Genomic DNA, 21,774 nt, shown 5'->3' with positions numbered 1-21,774 from the left:
ATTATAGATATGCTCAGGGGAACATCATGCCAAAGCCGACAATTTCCCTTCCAATAGAGGCAGGCAGGTCTAAGGCCTAGTTAACCTTTTTATCTTGTAGCTTTACCAAACATCACTGCAAAAACCTCTACTTTTCTACCTTCATTTATTCCCAGGTTAATTTTTTCTCCCTTTTAAAATTATTCCCAGTTGTAATGACTCAAAAATTTCAAAGAAAAACAAAAACATTTATTGATCACTTACTGTGTGCCATATACTTTCTTAAATGGCTTACATGGATTAATTTATTTAACTCTCTCACTGAATTTTAAGTGGCTTTTATCACTCTGTTGATGAAACTGAGGCTGTGAGACATTAAGTAACTTGCCCAAGAGCACAGACATAGAAAGTGGCAGAATAGGGATTTGATCCAAAGAAGTTACACAACTGAATCCATGCATGGCATTATAATTTTCTCATGTTATAGATTCATTTTCTGATAAAATTCTCAGGTGTTTTCATTGCACTGTAAAAGTATATATAGTCTGTCCTTATCTGCAGGTTCTGTATTCACAGTTTCTGCATCCAAGGTTTCAACCAGTCACAGATTTCTGTCCTGGAACCAATCCCCCATCAATAAAGAGGGAGGACTGAATATGATATGACATGATATAATACAATATTAATGTAATATAATGTAATTGCTTCTATTTATTTAGCATGCAATATGCAAAATAGAACACTAGATGGCAACAAATGTTAAAGAACTATAAGAAGAAAGTAACCATTTCATAACTCAGTAATAAAGTAGTTGGTTTTAAAATTAAAATATGTATGCTGTTTCACTTTTTAACCTCAGAAAGCAAAATTCCTAATACTTTTTTTTTATACATCTTTATTGGAGTATAATTGCTACAATGTTGTATTAGTTTCTGCTGTACAACAAAGTGAATCAGCTATATGTATACATATATCCCGATATCCCCTCCCTCTTGAGCCTCCCTCCCACCCTCCCTCTCCTACCCGTCTAGGTCGTCACAAAGCACGGAGCTGATCTCCTTGTGCTATGCAGCAGCTTCCCACTAGCTATCCATTTTACATCTGGTAGTGTATATATGTCAACGCTACTCTTTCACTTTGTCCCAGCTTCCCCTTCCCCCGTGGCGTCCTCAAGTCCATTCTCTACATCTGTGTCTTTATTCCTGTCCTGCTATTAGGTTCATCAGTACCATTCTTCTAGATTCCATATATACACGTTAGAATATGGTATTTGTTTTTCTCTTTCTGACTTACTTCACTCTTTATGACAGACTGTAGGTCCATCCACGTCACTACAAATAACTCAATTTTGTTTCTTTTTACTTCTGAGTAATATTCCACTGTATGTATCTGCCACATCTTCTTTATCCATTCATCTGTCGATGGACATTTAGGTTGCTTCCATGCCCTATCGTAAATAGTGCGGCAATGAACATGGTGGTACATGTCTCTCTCTCTTTTTTTTTTTTTTTGCGGTATGTGGGCCTCTCACTGCCATGGCCCCTCCTGTTGCAGAGCACAAGCTCCGGACGCACAGGCTCAATGGCCATGGCTCACAGGCCCAGCCGCTCTGTGGCATGTGAGATCCTCCCGGACCGGGGCACAAACCCGCATCCCCTGCATTGGCAGGCGGACTCCCAACCACTGCACCACGAGGGAAGCCCCGTGTCTCTTTTTGAATTATGGTTTTCTCAGGGTATGTGCCCAGTAGTGGGATTGCTGGGTCATATGGTAGTTGTATTTTTAGTTTTTTAAGGAACCTCTATACTGTTCTCCATAGTGGCTGTATCAATTTACATTCCCACCAACAGTGCAGGAGGGTTCTCTTTTCTCCACACCCTCTCCAGCATTTATTGTTTGTAGATTTTTTGATGATGGACATTCTGACCAGTGTGAGATGATACCTCATTGTGTCTTTTTTTTGTTTTGTTTTGTTGCAGTATGCGGGCCTCTCACTGCCGTGGCCTCTCCCGTTGTGGAGCACAGGCTCCCGACGCGCAGGCTCAGCAGCCATAGTTCATGGGCCCAGCCGCTCCGCAGCATGTGGGATCCTCCCGGACCGGGGTGCGAACCCGTGTCCCCTGCATCAGCAGGCGGACTCTCAACCACTGCGCCACCAGGGAAGTCCTCATTTTGGTTTTGATTTGCATTTCTCTAATGATTAGTGATGTCGAGCATCTTTTCATGTGTTTGTTGACAATCTGTATATCTTCTTTGGAGAAATGTCTATTTATGTCTTCTGCTCATTTTTGGATTGGGTTGTTTTTTTGATATTGACTGCATGAGCTGCTTGTATATTTCGGAGATTAATCCTTTGTCAGTTGCTTCGCTTGCAAATATTTTCTCCCCTAATATGTTTTAACATACCTTAGAGATAAAAACTACCAGACTTGCACTGCATTTTGTAAACTGCTTAGAAATCAATCCTTGAATTATTACTAACTCAGTGAAAAACAGATTTACAATACACAACAGCCTTTCTAGTTCTTAACCATTAAGATTTTAAAAGCACTAATTACAAAAATTCATACTCATATTTAAAGCAAATAATTAACTACTTCAGTTCAACAACATTTATTGTACAATTAATATGTAAACGGCCATGTGAAGAATACAATGATAGATGTCACAGACCTGGTTTTTAAGGTCTTTTCGTGAAGAGGGCTATGTAAACAGCCACAAAAATTATACACAGCTCACTAGGAATACAGAGAAGGAAGAGATTAATTCAAACAAGAAGGTGCTGGGGAAAACTTCTGGGAAGACTGCCATCTGAGTTGCCCCTCATAGAATGAATAGATACTTCACAGATGGATACAGTGCAGAAAAGTACAGCATGAGCAAATTCATGGAAATAGTCAATTGTAGGTCATGTTATAGAAACAGCATAGGTTATATGAAAACTTGTAGTGAAAGATAAGGCTAGAAAAGTTACAGTGGGACCATATTGTGAAAGATCTGGAAGGTCATGCTAAGGATTTGTCTTTTATTCTACTGCAAGAAGAGAGCTGCCTGAACAGAGAGATTTACAGTTTAGGAAAACTTTGGCAGCAATGTGAAAGATATACTGGAATTGAAAGAGACCTGAGGGAGACCAATTAGAAGGCTATTGCAATAGGCTGCATAAGAGTATGTGAAGACTTGAACCAGAGCAGGAGTATAGGTATGGAAGCCGCGGGCATAACTTAGTAGGGGTTTTTGAAGATATGGTGCAAGTTTGATAACTGATTGGATGTTGACAGTGAGGAATGGGGAGGACCCAAGATATTTTAAAGGTTCCAAGCCAGGGCTGTTGGTACGATGATAATACCATTATCTGAGAAAAGATAATACAGAAAATTGTAGAAGGAAAAGGAGTGATAGACAGTAAGGAGGAGAGAATTTACAATTTGGTGGTGTAGAGTTTCAGATGCTAATGGCATATCATCCATATAAGAGATCTAGTAGAAGCAAGAAATGTAGGTCTGGGGCACAGAGGAGTTCTTAGAGCTAAAGGCACAATGTGGGGGTGGTCAAGTGAGGGGGAGACACAAAGTCCTGGAAATTAGGACAACATGGCTGGACGGCTAGGAACTGACTGAGGAATGTCTGCATTCTAGGCTTGTGGAAAACAAGTTAAAAGACATGTGGAAGAGTAGACAAGAGCAATGCAGAGAGGACCCACAGAGTGAAACATCAGATTAATCAAGGGGAAATGATGATATGTTATGCTAGTACAATTAATGTCTTCCTGGAGTTCGGTCAAATGAGGACTGAGATGAAGTCACTGGGTTTAGTAATCAGGAAGTGACTGGTGACCATAATGTGACCAATTCAGTAGAATGAAATTAGACTACAATTTGTTAAAAGACTGACTGCAATGTGTTCAGAAGTGAATGGAAAGCTACAAAGGTAAAAACAATGGAGAATGAAGGATGGAAGATACAAGAAAGATGTGATAACAAACATCTCAATGTCCCTGAAACCCTGGAAGTAGGAGATATCAAGAACTTAGAGAGATTCATCTAGGGAAGTAAGAGGACCAGATAAGAAAGAAAAAAATGAGAAGACACATTTGAGGGATGAGAAAGTGTTGATGAGGCTCTTGTCAGTTGGTTGTGATCCCAGTAAAATAGGTCAGCTATTGAGAGTGAGGCGCTAAGAGTGGAGTTGGGAAAGTGAACAAAGTGGCATTCCTGTCTAGTCTAAAGTACATGTGGCAGGGAGACCTTCAAGAAGGTGGAGGAGTAAGACGTGGAGATCACCTTCCTCCCCACAAATACATCAGAAATACATCCACATGTGGAACAACTCCTATAGAACACATATTGAATGCTGGCACAAGATATCAGACTTCCCAAAAGATGCCCTCAGGTGACCTACACACAGAAGCGGGGCCAAAGCCAAAGCTGAACCCCAGGAGCTGTGCGACCAAAGAAGAGAAAGGGAAATCTTTCCCAGAAGCCTCAGGAGCAGCAGATTAAATCTCCACAATCAACTTGATGTACCCTGCATCTGTGGAATACCTGAATAGGCAATGAATCATCCCAAAATTGAGATGGTGGACTTTGGGAGCAACTGTAGACTTGGGGTTTGTTTTCTGTATCTCATTTGTTTCTGGTTTTATGTTTATCTTAGTTTAGTATTTAGAGTTTATTATCATTGGTAGATTTGTTTATTGATTCAGTTGCTTTCTTCCTCCTTTATATATATATATATATATACATTTTTCCCTTTTCTCTTTTTGTGACTGTGTATGTATATGCTTCTTTCTGTGATTTTGTCTGTAGAGCTTTGCTTTTACCATTTGTCCTAGGGTTCTATCTATCCGTTTTTTTTTCTTTGTTTTTTTGTATAGTTTTTAGTGCTTGTTATTGGTGGATTTGTTTTTAGGTTTGGTTGCTCTCGTCTTATTTTCTTTCTTTCTTTTTTATTACTTTTTAATTTTTTAAATTTTTAATAATTTTTTATTTTAATAAAATTATTTTATTTTACTTTTTTCTTTCTTTCTTTCTTTTTTTCCTCTCTTTTCTTCTGAGCCATGTGGCTGACAGGGTCTTGGTGCTCCAGCTGGGTGTCAGGGCTGTGCCTCTGAGGTGGGAGAGCCGAGTTCAGGACATTGGTCCACCAGAGACCTCCCGGCTCCATGTAATATCAAACAGTGAAAGCTCTCCCAGAGATCTCCATCTCAACGCTAAGACCTACCTCCACTCAACGATCAGCAAGCTACGGTGCTGGAAACCCAATGCCAAACAACAAGCAAGACAGGAACACAACCACACTCATTAGCAGACAGGCTGCCTAATATCATAATAAGGCCACAGACACCCCAAAATACACCAGTGGATGTGGTACTGCCCACCAGAAAGACAAGATCCAGCCTCATCCACCAGAACACAGGCAAAGTCCCCTCCACCACGAAGCCTACACAATCCACTGAACCAACCTTAGCCACTGAGGGTAGACACCAAAAACAGCAGGAACTACGAACCTGAAATCTGCAAAAACGAGACCCCAAACACAGTAAGTTAAGCAAAATGAGAAGACAGAGAAACACACAGCAGATGAAGGAGAAAGGTAAAAACCCACCAGACCAAACAAATGAAGAGGAAATAGACCTGAAAAAGAATTCAGAGTAATGACAGTAAAGAGGATCCAAAATCTTGGCAATAGAATGGAGAAAATAAAAGAAACGTTTAACAAGGGCCTAAAAGAACTAAAGAGCAAAGACACAATGATGAACAACAAAATACATGAAATGAAAAATTCTCTAAAAGGAATCAATAGCAGAATAACTGAGGCAGAGGAACGGATAAGTGACCTGGAAGATAAAATAGTGGAAATAATTACTGCAGAGCAGAATAAAGAAAAAAAAATGAGAAGAATTGAGGACACTCCTAGAGACTTCTGGGACAACATTAAATGCACCAAGATTCGAATTATAAGGGTCCCAGAAAAAGAAGAGAAAAAGAAAGGGACTGAGAAAATATTTAAAGAGATTATAGTTGAAAACTTCCCTAATATGGGAAAGGAAATAGTCAATCAACTCCAGGAAGCTGAGAGAGTCCCATACAGGATAAATCCAAGGAGAAACACACCAAGACACATATTAATCAAATTATCAAAAATTAAATACAAAGAAAAAATATTAAAAGCAGCAAGAGATGAACAACAAATAACATACAAGGGAATCCCCATACGGTTAACAGCTGATCTTTCAGCAGAAACTCTGCAAGCCAGAAGGGAGTGGCAGGACATATTTAAAGTGATGAAAGGGAAAAACCTACAACCAAGATTAGTCTACCCAGCAAGGATCTCATTCAGATTTGATGGAGAAATTAAAATCTTTACAGACAAGCAAAAGCTAAGAGAATTCAGCACCACCAAACCAGTTTTACAACAAATCCTAAAGAAACTTCTGTAGGCAGGAAACACAAGAGAAGGAAAAGACCTACACTAACAAACCCAGAAGAATTATGAAAATGATAATAGGAACATACATATTGATAATTACCTTAAATGTAAATGGATTAAATGCTTCAGCCAAAAGACACAGAATGGCTGAATGGATACAAAAACAATACCCATATATATGCTGTCTACGAGAGACCCACTTCAGACCTAGGGACACATACAGACTGAAAGTAAGGGGATGGAAAAAGATATTCCATGCAAATGGAAATCAAAAGTAAGCTGGAGTAGCAATTCTCATATCAGACAAAATAGACTTTAAAATAAAGTCTATTACAAGAGACAAAGAAGGACACTACATAATGATCAAGGGATCAATCCAAGAAGAAGATAAAACAATTGTAAATATTTATGCACCCAACATAGGAGCATCTCAATACATAAGGCAAATCCTAACAGCCATAAAAGTGGAAATTGACGGTAACACAATCATAGTAGGGGACTTTAACACCCCACTTTCACCAATGGACAGATCATCCAAAATGAAAATAAATAAGGAAACACAAATTTCAAATGATACACTAAACAAGATGGACGTAATTGATATTTATTGACATTCCATCCAAAAACAACAGAATACACTTTCTTCTCAAGTGCTCATGGAACATTCCCCAGGATCGATCATACCTTGAGTCACAAATCAAGCCTTGGTAAATTTGAGAAAACTGAAATCATCAACTATCTCTTCTGACCAAAATGCTATGAGAGCAGATATCAATTACAGGAAAGAAAAACTGTAAAAAAAATACCAACACATGGAGGCTAAACAATACACTACTAAATAACCAACAGATCAGTTAAGAAATCAAAGAGGAAATCAAAAAATACCTAGAAACAAATGACAATGAAAACATGATGACCTAAAACCTATGGGATGCAGCAAAAGCAGTTCTAAGACGGACGTTTATAGCAATAAAATCCTACCTCAAGAAACAAGAAACATCTCAAATAAACAACATAACCTTACACCTAAAGCAATTAGAGAAAGAACAACAAAAAAACCCCAAAGTTAGCAGAAGGAAAGAAATCATAAAGATCAGATCAGAAATAAATGAAAAAGAAATGAAGGAAACAATAGCAAAGATCAATAAAACTAAAAGCTGTTTCTTTGAGAAGATACACAAAATTGATAAACCATTAGCCAGACTCATCAAGAAAAAAGGGAAAAGACCCAAATCAATAGAATTAGACATGAAAAAGGAGAAGTAACAACTGACACTGCAGAAAAACAAAGGATCATGAGAGATTACTACAATCAACTATATGCCAATAAAATGGACAACCTGGAAGAAATGGACAAATTCTTAGAAAAGCACAAATTTCTGAGACTGAACCAGGAAGAAATAGAAAATATAAACAAACCAATCACAAGCACTGAAATTGAGACTGGGATTAAAAATCTTTCAACAGGGCTTCCCTGGTGGTGCAGTGGTTGATAGTCCACCTGCCGATGCAGGGGGCACAGGTTCGTGCCCCAGTCCTGGAGGATCCCACATGCCGTGGAGCAGCTAGGCTCCGTGAGCCAGGTCCGCTGAGCCTGCGTGTCCGGAGCCTGTGTTCCACAAAGGGAGAGGTCACAACAGTGAGAGGCCCACATACTGCATAAAAAAAAAAAAAAAAAACCTTCCAACAAACAAAAGCCCAGGACCAGATGGCTTCACAGGTGAATCTACCATACATTTAGAGAACAGCTAACACCTACCCTTCCCAAACTATTCCAAAATATAGCAGAGGGAGGAACACTCCCAAAGTCATTCTACAAAGCCACCATCACCCTGATACCAAAACCAGACAAACATGTTACAAAGAAAGGCAACTACAGGGCAATATCACTGATGAACATAGATCCTCAACAAAATACTAGCAAACAGAATTCAACAGCACATTTAAAGGATCATACACCATGATCAAGTGGGGTTTATCTCAGGAACACAAGGATTCTTCAATATATGCAAATCAATCAATGTGATATGAAGAAATTGAAGGAGAAAAACCATATGAACATCTCAATAGATGCAGAAAAAGCTTTTGACAAAATTCAACACCCATTTATGATAAAAACCCTCCAGAAAGTAGGCATAGAGGGAACTTACCTCAACATAATAAACGCCATATATGACAAACCCACAGCCAACATCATTCTCAATGGTGAAAAACTGAAACAATTTCCACTAAGATCAGGAACAAGACAAGGTTGTCCACTCACACCACTGTTATTAAACATAGCTTGGCAAGTTTTAGCCACAGCAATCAGAGACGAAAAAGAAATAAAAGGAATCCAAATCGGAAAAGAAGAAGTAAAGCTGTCACTGCTTGCAGATGACATGATACTATACATAGAGAATCCTAAAGATGCCACCAGAAAACTACTAGAGCTAATCAATGAATTTGGTAAGGCGGCAGGTTACAAAATTAATGCACAGAAATCTCTGGCATTCCTATACACTAATGATGAAAAATCTGAAAGAGAAATTAAGGAAACACTCCCATTTACCACTGCAACAAAAAGAATAAAATAGCTAGGAATAAACCTACTTAAGGAGACAAAAGACCTGTATGCAGAAAACTATAAGATACTGATAAAAGAAATTAAAGATGATACAAACACATGGAGAGATATACCATGTTCTTGAGATATACCATGTTCTTGAATTGGAAGAATCAACATTGTCAAAATGACTATACTACCCAAGGCAATCTACAGATTCAGTGCAATCCCTATCAAATTACCAATGGCATTTTTCACAGAAGTAGAACAAAAAATTTCACAATTTGTATGGAAACACGAAAGACCCTGAATAGCCAAAGCAGTCTTGAGAAAGAAAAATGGAGAAAGAAAACACAAATCAGGCTGACTTCAGACTATACTACAAAGCTACAGTAATCAAGACAGTAAGTACTGGCACAAACAGAAATACAGATCAATGGAACAGGATAGAAAGCCCAGAGATAAACCCACGCACATATGGTCACCTTATTTTTGATAAAGGAGGCAAGAATGAACAATGGAGAAAAGACAGCTTCTTCAATAAGTGGTGCTGGGAAAACTGGACAGGTACATGTAAAAGAATGAAATTAGAACACTCCCTAACACTATACACAAAAATAAGCTCAAAATGGATTAAAGACCTAAATGTAAGGCCAGACATCATCAAACTCTTAGAGGAAAACATAGGCAGAACACTCTATGACATAAATCCCAGCAAGATCCTTTTTGACCCACCTCCTAGAGTAATGGAAATAAAAATAAAAATACACAAATGGGACCTAATGAAACTTAAAAGCGTTTGCACAGCAGAGGAAACCATAAAGAAGACGAAAAGACAACCCTGAGAATGAGAGAAAATATTTGCAAATGAAGCAACTGACAAAGGATTAATCTCCAAAATTTACAAGCAGCTCATACAACTCAATATCAAAAAGACAAACAACCCAATCCAAAAATGGGCAGAAGACTTAAATAGGCATTTTTCCAAAGAAGATATACAGATAGCCAACAAACACATGAAAGGATGCTCAACATCACTAATCATTAGAGAAGTGGAAATCAAAACTACAGTGAGGTATCACCTCACACGGGTCAGAATGGCCATCATCAAAAAATTTACAAACAATAAATGCTGGAGAGGGTGTGGAGAAAAGGGAACCCTCTTGCACTGTTGGTGGGAATGTAAATTGATACAGCCAGTATGGAGAACTGTATGAAGATTCCTTAAAAAACTAAAAATAGAATTACCATATGACTCAGCAATCCCACTACTGGGCATATACCCTAAGAAAACCATAATTCAAAAAGAGTCACATACCACAATGTTCATTGCAGCTCTATTTACAATAGTCAGGACATGGAAGCAATCTAAGTGTCCATCAACAGATTAATGGATAAAGAAGATGTGGCACGTATATACAATGGAATATTACTCAGCCATAAAAAGAAACAAAATTGAGTTATTTGTGGTGAGGTGGATGGCTGGAGAGTCTGTCATACAGCGTGAAGTAAGTCAGAAAGAGAAAAACAAATACTGTATGCTAACACATATATATAGAATCTAAAAAAAAAAAAAAAAGGTTCTGAAGAACCTAGGGGCAGGACAGGAATAAAGACACAGACATAGAGAATGGATTGAGGACACCGGGAGGGGGAAGGGTAAGCTGGGACGAAGTGAGAGAGTGGCATGGAGTTATATATACTACCAAACGTAAAATAGCTAGCTAGTGGGAAGCAGTTGCATAGCACAGGGAGATCAGCTCAATTCTTTGTGACCACCTAGCGGGGTGGGATAGGGAGGGTCGGAGGGAGGCCCAAGAGGGAGGAGATATGGGGGGATATATGTATATGTATAGCTGATTCACTTTGTTATAAAGCAGAAACTAACACACCAATATAAAGCAATTATACTCCAATAAAGATGTTAAAAAATATAAAATAAAATAAAATTTAGAAAAGTATTATGTGGTAGTCAACTGCAAAGAAAAGAATTGCTAAACAGTACTTATACACTGAACGTGACCGGTATTACTCTCCTGTGGAATTCATTCTGTTGCTTTCTTACATGGCTTCCCTCAGTAACACTCGATAGGCTGAAAATGATAGGAAAAAACATGTATGATTTGGCTTAACTTTCACGTGGCACTGGTAAAGTAGTTAAATTGGAAAGGTAAGAATAACAGAATTCTAGAGTGTTACTGAGAGCGCACTGCAATTCCCTTAGCGGATATTTACTGAGTAACTATTACTTACCAAACACTATGTAAGATACTAGGGGTTTAATAGTGACAAGATGGACAAGTTACTTCCTGTCAGAGAGTTTAAAGTTTAATGAAAGATACAGACAAATAACCAATAATAATACATTTTGATAAATGCTGTAATGAGTAGTTCTCAACTGGGGGCAATTCTGCACCACCCCCCTTGGGGTCATTTGGCAGTGTCTGGAGGTATCTTTGGTTATCAGAACTTGGGGGAGAGGGATGTGCTACTGGAATCTAGTGGGTAGAGGCCAGAGATGCTGCTAAATATCCTATAACGTGGAGGACAATCTCTAAAACAAAGAATTATGTACATCAAAATGTCAATCATGCCAAGGTTGAGAAACCCTGTTTTTAAAGTACATAAGAGGTACGTCAAATCTAGACATGGGAGATCAGAGATTTTCTAGAGACAGTGGCATGAAGGATGAAAAAATATCCAAGCAATGGTGTGGAGAAGAATTTGCATGGCATGTACAGAGACCCAGAGGCTAGAAAAAGCATGGCATAAACACAGGGATTAATAGCCATCACCATCACCACAACTACTTAGAGTTTCTATAAGATAACAGATATAAATTTTAAAATACAGTCCTCATTAAAATCCTATGTGTCAGATATTATTTCCATTTCACAGATGAAGAAAAACTGAGGCACAGAGAATTAAATAACTTGCCCAAGGTCACACAGCTGGTGAATGGTGGAGCTGGAAGTTGAATCTAGGTCTCACTAACTCTACTAAGACCATGACCAACCTCTAAATTCTACTGCCTTTCCAAGCTGACGGGGGCTGAGTTTGTTGGAGGAGAGTAAAAAGTGACACTAAAGGTCGAAAGGAAGCACATTAGGACAGACCTCATAAGCATGTGAAGTAGTTTGGAGATTACCCTGAAGGCAGTGGGAAATCACTGATGGATTTTAAATCAGAGAGTCACATGATCAAATCTGCTTTGAAGAAAGATCACTTCTAGCTGCATTGTAGGGAATGGAGTGAAGAAAAAGAGACAATGGATGTTATAATTCATGAATCCAGAGATGATGGTATCCTGAACAAGAAAGGTGACAGTGAGGAAAGAATTCAAGCAAACTTCAGGGATTAAAACTCCTATTTAGTGATTGGTTGGAAGCCAAAGGAGAGGATGACATCCAGTTCCCAATCAGGGCATGACAGTGGACAAAAGTGCCATTCAGTGGGTATACAACACAGCTGTTTTGATGAAGTGAATATAATGAATTTAGTTTGAGATCATAAAATTCACATCTAAATGGAAAGGGAAGAGGAACAGCCTGAAGATAATAGATAAAATGAGATATGAGAGGAGGTAGAAGAACTGGAGGCAGTTATGAGGACACTGAGTAGATTTAACTGAGATAGGGAGGAAGAGAAAAGGCTCTGGTCAGAGAGATCAGTTTTAGAGTTTGAGATCTCGTGGACCCTTCAGTTCATGTGGGAGTTACAGAAGAACAGAGAAAATGTTAGAGTTAAGGAAAGCAAAGTGTGTTGGGACTAAGATGTTGCATATGTTAACAGTATGGATGTGGAAACCTTTCAGAATGATGAAAAGAAATAAAGTAGAGGGTGCTATGGACTGAATGTGTGTGCCTCTCCAAAAGTCACATGTAGAAATCTAACCCCCAATATGATGGAATTAGATGGTGGGCCCTATGGGAGGTGATTAGGTCATGAAGGTGGAGCCCTCATGAATGGGATTAGTGCCCTTATAAAACAGATTTCAGAGAGTTCCCTTGCCCCTTCCACCATGTGAAGACACAGTGAGAAGTCAGCTGTTTATGAACCAGAAAGTGAGCTCTCACCAAACACCGAATCTACTGGTGCCTTGATCTTGGACTTCCCAGAACTGTGAGAAATATAAGTGTTTGTTGTTTAAGCCACCCTGTCTAAGGTGTCTTTGTTATAGCAGCCTGAAAGGACGTGACAAGGGGGAAAAGTGTCAGAGGCTAAAGCTCTTAAAAAGTGTCAAAGATCTTACAACTATTTTATAAACCCAAGTGATGGATGATTTTCTTTAAAAAAAATGTCAAATAGTGTCTTCTAGATTGAGAGTTTATATTGGTTAAAATTAGGGAGAGAAGAATCAACGATGATTTCAAAGAGAAGTGGTAAACTAATTTCAAAGAGGAGTTAGGAGTAGGTACGAAAGCAAAGGCCTGGAAACAGCAGTATGGGGTGATATGAATGCTGACCCCTCCATCACAGCCACATGAGATGAAATGAACAGCAAAGGGCTTCACTGGAGGTTTTGAGGGTCATAACATCAGCAAGGGACAGCTAGAGTCAGTCTCCAAATGAAGAAGTAAGAGTGTTTGAGGAAACAAAATACGTTAGGGCATTTGGTCAGAATGAATATAAGTTTCAAAAGGCATAGGGGCATTATGAGGGTCAAATGGTCTAGGAAGAGTTAAAGATGACCTGGATAGAGATAAATGGGTAAGGCAATGACTGAGGAGCAGCTTAATATAAAGTTGATTAGCCCAATAGTTTAATAAAATAGTGATGCTACTATATGGCTTAGACCAATGCTATCTAAAGCATTTTTTGTGATAATGGAAATGTTCTATATCTGCACTGACCAATACAGTAATCACTAGCTACATGTGGCTACTAAGTACTTGAAGCGTGGCTAGTGTGTTTAGGGAAAATACATAGCAACTTTAATGGTTTAAGGTGTGGCCCCCAAACACAGCAATGAATCATCAGTAACCTCCTACTATTCAAAGTGCTTAGAACACTGCCTGATCACTAAGTGTTAACTATTACTGTCATTATCATTATCATTAAATGTGTTTGACTTAAGCACACAATGGATACAGACTCATAGCTAAAGATGCTATTAAGTACACATATATTATTATTGTGGCATATCTGGATGTTCTCAAACTTTCCCAGGTATAGAGGAAAAACATCTGTCTTCACATACATGAGCATACACAAATGGGTGACTACGGGTGCTAATAGTTTGACTTCGCATTAAAAGTTATCGGCAAATAAAAAGATTAAGCATACAAGTCTCTCACAGTACTGTATCACATCATAATACTATTCTTTCAATAGTGATACAGCAAGAGAATTTGCAGGGGAATAAGAATTCTCCAAAGAGCAAATTTGTTTAATTTAGAAAGTCAACATTAACAAACTGGTATTCACTTTGTGTGTTTGGAAAAAAGGGTTTAGTTATGGAGAATAACCAAACAAATACTCAGAAAAGAAAAAAAAGGCAATTATGGCATGCCTTTGTTTTAATTTTATTAGACTTGCCTTGGTTTTCTCAAAGTTGGCCTCCTCAGTCATTTGCACAGCTTGTTTCACCTGCTCATAAGCACTGACTTCTCTTTGCTGCACCTCTGTCAAGCTGCTCCTCACGGAAACTAGTGCAGACATTAAGTCATCTCTTTCTCTGTCAGCACAAAAAGAATATTGAAAACAACAAATGATCAAATGATCATGTATTCATACGTCAGGAAAAAAAAGCATTAATATGTATTAGAAGAAGAGCCAGGGCAGGCCAGCTCAGCACATATTCAAGCACACCCCAGAGAAAGACCCTCTGTCCTCACTTGGTGAGGGGCAGGCAGAGCAGCCAGAAAAGCCATGAGCGTTCATGGCAGGACTGCATCCATGTGGGATAATAACCAATTATGGAGAGGACTGGCACACTGAGGGCTGGAGAGGGAAGCCCAAAAAAGAGGAAATAATTTAAAAATTTAAAAGGTGGGGGGCAGAAAAGGAGAAAAAAGTAATAAAGTAGGGAAGGTGGGGATTGTACTTCAAAGTAGAAGTAACCATGGTAAGAAGGGACTACTGAGATTTTGTTTACACTGCCGAGTCTCCTCTCTAATAGAACAAACATATGTCCTTTCCTTTTCATCTTCCTTCACAATCCTCTTTTTCACCCTTCTCTATGAATTAAAAACTTTCACCTACTTATGAACATATTTCTTCTTTCAATGGGTAGTACTGTTGAATCACTCAAGTGCCCTGGTTACACATATAATGTTCATCATTTTACAAAATCTTATCCCACGGGTTTTGACACTTGCCTAGATCCATCCCTTCCTTAGCAATTTTCAGAAGTACCCTAGGCTAAGCTATTTCTTGGGGATAGAATTGAACTGAATGCCAAAATGCGTTGGCATGTAAAATAGTAAGGATCCAATCTTATGGATTAAATAAATCCATATAAAAGTCTACATGGCCAGCCCAATGCCAGGCCTGAGTGAGCCTCTCACAATGGGAAATTTTACAAATTTACATGATGTGAGAATGAGAGGGCAGTTCTCCAAGCTACCATCTTCCAAGGCAAAAGTTCTTTAACTGCTTAAAAATACCATGGGAATATTTTGATGAATACGATCAAGGAGTTTTTCAAACAAAACAAGCAATACAGCATTAACTCTGTAACATGCCATCATGATCCAGATGAAAGAGCAGCTGAGACAGAAGATGAGGTAAGAAGCATGGGTGTCAGTTCTGGGATGAACTAACAAGCATGTAGTATTTAAGGAGCCTAGTGTAACAATCAGAGCAAAAAGGAGAAAGTCCCTGAATAATCTTGGCCAATGTTTAAAATAAGGAAAAGAGAGAGTTGGGCTGATATATACATGAGCTTCATCTTGAAATATGGAGTGCCTAAGAAGTGCCTTTAATTCTTAAGTTATTCCACAGTTGCTAGCAGTTTTAAGCTTTATTAAGCATTGTTAATAAGTATTATCACTGTTTTTAAAAAGAAAGTCTAGAGGGCTAACTACAACATTTCCTTCTTCCTCATTTCTGGGAAGTTCCTATTCATAGTCTTTCAAAGCCAGCTATACAGAAGATTGCCAATCAAACAGCCCCAAGTCACAAGCTGGACTGAAGTCACAGGATAGTACAGTAGTAATCATTTATCCTGTCTGAAAAGTACATTGAAGCTCCTCCAAGGCACTATGAGCTACAGAAAGGAATTTAATATAAAGCAGTTCCACCCTGATTCCCATTTGAAAGTATTTTGATCATTAAGAAAGAAAGAGCGGTTATTATTGCTCTTACCTACTTCATGACATAATGAGGTCTGAGTGGAAGGCAGAAATTAAAAAATACTATAAGGATTTCAAACCAACTTTTAAATTATATCCAATGTACTCAGCAGCCGTTAAGTATTCTCTCCAAAAAGTCCCAAGTGCCCTAACAAAACACCACAAACATATGGGTTGTCTGGTCTCCAAGTTGTGCCTGATCCTCTCCTTTTCAGCTGCCCAATGTTATGTCACAGAGTCAATAAATTACGTGCTAAAAAATCAACAACGTAGCTTAAAACTAGTGTTACAATACTACATTTTGAATAGAGACCAGGAAACTCTTTTGATTTATCATATTTGGGATATAACTTTTTAAAAATCCATATTAGAGTCATGCAGGAAATACTATGATACAGTTCTTTGAGGGTTCAGGCTTCTAATTATGTTTCAAACTAGAAATCCAAACGTAAAAAGTTTTGGTCACTCTTCAAAGTCAGCATACACTCAGTATTCAGCATTCTGCATTAGTAAACTGAAAGAAACTGAACACCAGCTTAGGTCATATAGACAAAGATTTTCATTTATAATAAAAGCAGAAACCTTCCATAGTATACTGTTATTAAGGTAGAACATGAGCCAATGACATGCTGACAAAGCAGAAAACCGAACTGAGAAGGTTAACATTTATTTTAAGAGGCTAAGAGCTGAAATTTAGGATAGAGACAAAGAAATATATAACTGAGCAAGAATCTAATTTCTAAATGACTGCCAGACTTGGAATCAATGTAAACACTGTAGCTTCCTTTCAAAATATTTTTCTCATGACCTAAAAGGATAATATGAAATGCAATATAATAGGGGGAAAAAAGTTTTTTATTTGTTGATTGGTTTTGTCAGACTTAGTTTATCTTAGACTATCCTCTTTATCTGCATGACTTTGAATATGCTTTTTCCATTTAAAAATTAATTTTCATTACTTTCTCCTTATAATAAATTAATTACCAATATGGTTAGAGACCTATTTAACACATACTTTCCATTTCAATGCCTTCTTCTACTTCTCCAGTGGTAATCACTGTTAAATATTGTGTGTTTATTCTTTCATATCTTTTTCTATGCATATGTATGAACCTGGAGAAAATATATAATAAGGTTGTGAATGGACCTCTGAAAGAATACAAACAGTTTCATACCAGGTATGTCTTTCTCATCTTGTTTTATTTTTTTCCTTCAACAACATATTTTGGAGCTTAGTCCCACATTAGTACATATAGATCTATTTCAATCATTTTTTTTGGCTGTGCATAAAATTTCATAGTTATCTCAACTGCAGTTTAGTTATTCTTCTTTGAAGGATATTTAGGTTGTTCACATCTAAAAGAAAAACCTCTTGTTTTCTCCTACACCCAGTTTCTGTATTCACAACACTTCTGATACCACATGTGTAGGTTTTCCACATACAGCACTTCTCTTAATTCTCAGTGGACACTAACTCAATTCTGACACTATCTGCCTGGAGTTGGTGCAGACCCCACAGGTTAAGGCTCAGTCCCACAAAACTGTCCTCCACTTTAGGTGCCAACTGCAAGTCCCAGGTATCTTGTATCTCTGACCAACTGGCCAGAAATCATGGGCTCCCATGACCCCTTCTAGGATTAAATACTTTGCTAGAACAGTTCACAGAACTGAAGAAAGTGTTTTCCTTACTATTTCCCCTTTATCATAAAAGACCCAACTCATGAACAGATAAACAGAAGAGATGCCTAGGGCAAGGTATGTGGGAAGGGGTGTGGACCTTCCATGCCCTGTCTGGGAGTGTCACCCTCTACCACCTCAATGTTTTGACCAATCCAGAAGCTCCCTAAACTCCATTGTTTAGGGTTTTTATAGAAGTTCCATAGGCATGCTTGATTAAATCACTGCCATTTGTGACTGGACTCCATCTCCAGCCCTTCCCCTTCCTAAAGGTTGGGGAGTAGAGACAGAAAATTCCAATCTTCTAATCATATGGATGGTTTCTGTGGCAACCAGCACTCCCATCCTTAGTGGGTTTCCAAAAGTCATCTACTTAACATAAACTCAGGAGTGGTTGAAATGGGCTTCTTAAGAATAACAACCTATTTCAGAAGCAGGGGACAAAACCCAAATATTAGTACAAAATATGTACCTATTACTTTTATCACTTAGAAAAATATAAGAGTTTTAGGAGCTCTATGCAAGGAACAGGAGATGAAGACCAAAATACATATTTCTTATTAAATCACAATATCGTGATACCATCACAAATAATGCTGCAAAAAGAGTTCCTACAAATGCCCCATTATGCACATACATACATTCTCTATGGTAGATTTTGAAATGTGTAATACATAATTTAAATATTAATGAATAGTGCTAAATTACCCTTCAAAGTAGTGTCAATTTATAGTTCCACCAGCAGGGTATGAAAATACACACTTATTCATAGCCTCATCGTTCTTGAGACCTTTTTTAAATGTTCACCAATTTGATAGTTGGCATTTTTAAAATGGTATTTCCTTGAATAATAACAGAATGAATACCTTTTAAAATAAGATAACAGTTGCAAAGAAGAACTAGGTGAAGTGGAGATAAGCAGTCTCTAATAAAGAGTTCAAGGTAATGATCATAAACATGCACAATGAATTTGGGAGGAAAGTGGATGAACACAGGAAGATGTTTAACAAAAACATAGAAAATACAAAAAGAATCAAACAGAGCTGAAGAATATATAACTGAAATTTAAAAATACACTAGAAGGAATCAATAGTAGGTTAGATAATACATAGGAAATATCAGCAAACTGGAAGACAGAGTAGTAGACACACACACACACATGAGAAAGAAGTACAAACAAGAAACTAAAAATAGTCATAAAATGAAAAAGGAAAATAGCAAAGAAGAAGGGACAGAAAAGAACTTCAAGAATAACCCCAAAACAATTAACAAAATGGCAATGAATACAGACTTATCACTAATTATTTTAAATGTAAATGGACTAAAGCCTCCAATCTAAAGACACAGAGTGGCTGAATGGATACAGAAACAACACCTGTATATATGCTGCTTACAAGAAACTCACTTCAGATCTAAAGACACACACAGATTGAAAGTGAGAGGATGGAAGAAGATAATCCATGCAAATGAAAATCAAAACAAAGCTGGGAGCACAATACTTTTATCAGACAAAATAGACTTCAAAACAAAGAGTGTAACAAGAGACAAAGAAGGACATTATATAACGATCAAGGGATTGATCCAAGAAGATGATATAACAAGTATAACTATATATGCACCCAACATAGGAGCACCTAAATACATAAAGCAAATATTAACAACCATAAAGGGAGTTACTGACACAATAATAGAAGTGGACCTTAATATCCCACTTAAATCAATGGACAGATCATCCAAACAGAAAAATCAATAAGGGAACACTGTCCTTACATGATACATTAGACCAAATAACTTAATAGATATATGTGGAACATTTCATCCCAAACCAGCAGATTATACATTCTTTCCATTCTCCAGGACAGATCACATGCTAGGACATGAAACAAGCCTCAGTAAATTAAAAAAAAATTGAAATCATATCAAGCATCTTTTCTGACCTTGAAATCACCTATGAGGAAAAAAAAACTACAAAAAAACACAAATACATGGAGTATAAACAATATGCTAAAAACAACCAATGGGCCACTGAAGATATCAAAGAAGAAATAAAAAATACCTGTAGATAAAGGAAAATGAAAACACAATGATCCAAAGTCTATGGGATGCAGCAAAAGCAGTTCTAAGAGGGAATTTTATAGAGATACAAACCTACTTCAGAAAACAAGAAAAACCTCAAATAAATAACCTAACCTTATACCTAAAGGTAGTAGAAAAAGAAGAACAAAAGCCAAAGTTACCTGAAGGATAGAAATCATGAAGATCAGAGTAGAAATAAATGAAATAGAGACTAAAACAACAATAGAAAAGATGAATGAGAAGTTACAACCAACACCACAGAAACCCAAAGGATTATAATAAATTATTATGAACAATATTATGCCAATAAAATGAACAACCCAGAAGAAATGGGCAAATTCCCAGAAATGTACAATCTCCCAATACTGAACCAGAAAGAAATAGAACATATGAATAGACCAATTACTCATAATGAAATTGAATTAGTAATTTAAAAAATCTCCCAACAAACCAAAGTCCAGGACCAGGTGGCTTCACAGGTGAATTCTACCATATGTTCAGAGAAGAGTTAATACCTATCCTTCTCAAGCTATTCCAAAAAAACTGCAGAGGAAGGAACTCTTCCAAGCCCATTTTATGAGGCCAGCATCACCCTGACACCAAAACCAGACTGAAGAACCTAGATAGAAATTAAATACCCTCAGCAAAATACTAGCAAACCAAATCCAACAATACATTAAAAGGATCATACACCATGATCAAATGGGATTTATCCTAGGAATGAAAGGATTTTTCAATATCTGCAAATCAATCAGTGTGATACACCACATTAACAAACTGAAGAATAAAAACCATATGATCATCTCAGTAGATGCAGAAAAAGCTTTCTGACAAAATTCAACATTCATTTATAATAAAACCTCTCCAGAAAAAAACGTTTAGAGGGAATATACCTCAACATAGTAAGGGCCATATATGATAAGCCCACAACTAACATCACAATCAACAGTGAAAAGCAGAAAGCATTTCCTCTAAGATCAGGAATAAGACAAGGATTCCCACTCTCACCACTATTTTTTTGGGGGGGCAGGGGGAGCAGAGGAAGGTTTATTGCAGGGCCATGCAAGGAAAATGGGGGACTGATCCCCCAAAAAACCCTAACTCCCTGAACGGTTTCAAAATATTTTTAAGGGCAAGCTGAGGGAGGGGTGAGTTTGGTTGTTGCAAACTTCTTGGTGCAGGAATCCTTCATCCATGAAGGTTAGGTCACAATGTTCCTGTAAACCTCCAACAAAACAAATGTTACTCTCTGTTCTTCAACTTTTTATCTCTATATGAATGGAAAAGTGTTATACTCTTAAAGGTCAGAGCCTTGAGAATGCGCTATCCTGTATACTTTAGGCTATAGGCAACATTATTAACTTGAAGCAAAAGCCATAGAATACAAAGGTTAAACTAAAAGGAACAGATTTTATATGGAGTCAGATTTGTTCTTCCCTATCACAGTATCAGACTCAAGGACACCACCACCTATTCTCAAAACAGTATCTGCTGGCAGCTGCCACCTGCAACCTGATGGTCTCAAGGTCCCTCCTTGTAACTAAGCAATCATTTCAAGCCCCAGCCAATCGTTGCTTAACAGGCACCCTTACTTCTTTTTTTTTTTTTAATAAATTTATTTATTTATTTATTTATTTTGGCTGCGTTGGTTTTGGTTTTTTTTTTAACATTTTTATTGGAGTATAATTGCTTTACAATGGTGTGTTAGTTTCTGCTTTATAACAAAGCGAATCAGTTATACATATACATATATCCCCATATCTCTTCCCT

General features: G+C 37.6%; 1 protein-coding gene across 8 annotated transcripts in view; it reads right to left on the bottom strand.

The window, feature by feature from the left end:
* The window catches only part of SDCCAG8 (SHH signaling and ciliogenesis regulator SDCCAG8), a 265,435-nt gene that overhangs the window by 186,600 nt on the left and 57,061 nt on the right, over positions 1-21,774 (bottom strand). For all 8 annotated transcript variants that reach the window (XR_014013754.1, XM_081216415.1, XM_081216416.1 and 5 more), the window contains one exon: positions 14,495-14,633. Coding sequence is in view for 7 of the 8 variants with exons in the window: in XM_081216415.1 (XP_081072541.1) it covers positions 14,495-14,633 (139 nt within the window). In the remaining variant the exon portion in view is untranslated. The remainder of the gene's footprint in view (positions 1-14,494; positions 14,634-21,774) is intronic.

The sequence above is a fragment of the Mesoplodon bidens genome (assembly GCF_964165515.1).
Source record: "Mesoplodon bidens genome assembly, chromosome: 2".
Taxonomy (NCBI): domain Eukaryota; kingdom Metazoa; phylum Chordata; class Mammalia; order Artiodactyla; family Ziphiidae; genus Mesoplodon; species Mesoplodon bidens.
This window is presented reverse-complemented; position numbering and strand designations above follow the sequence as displayed.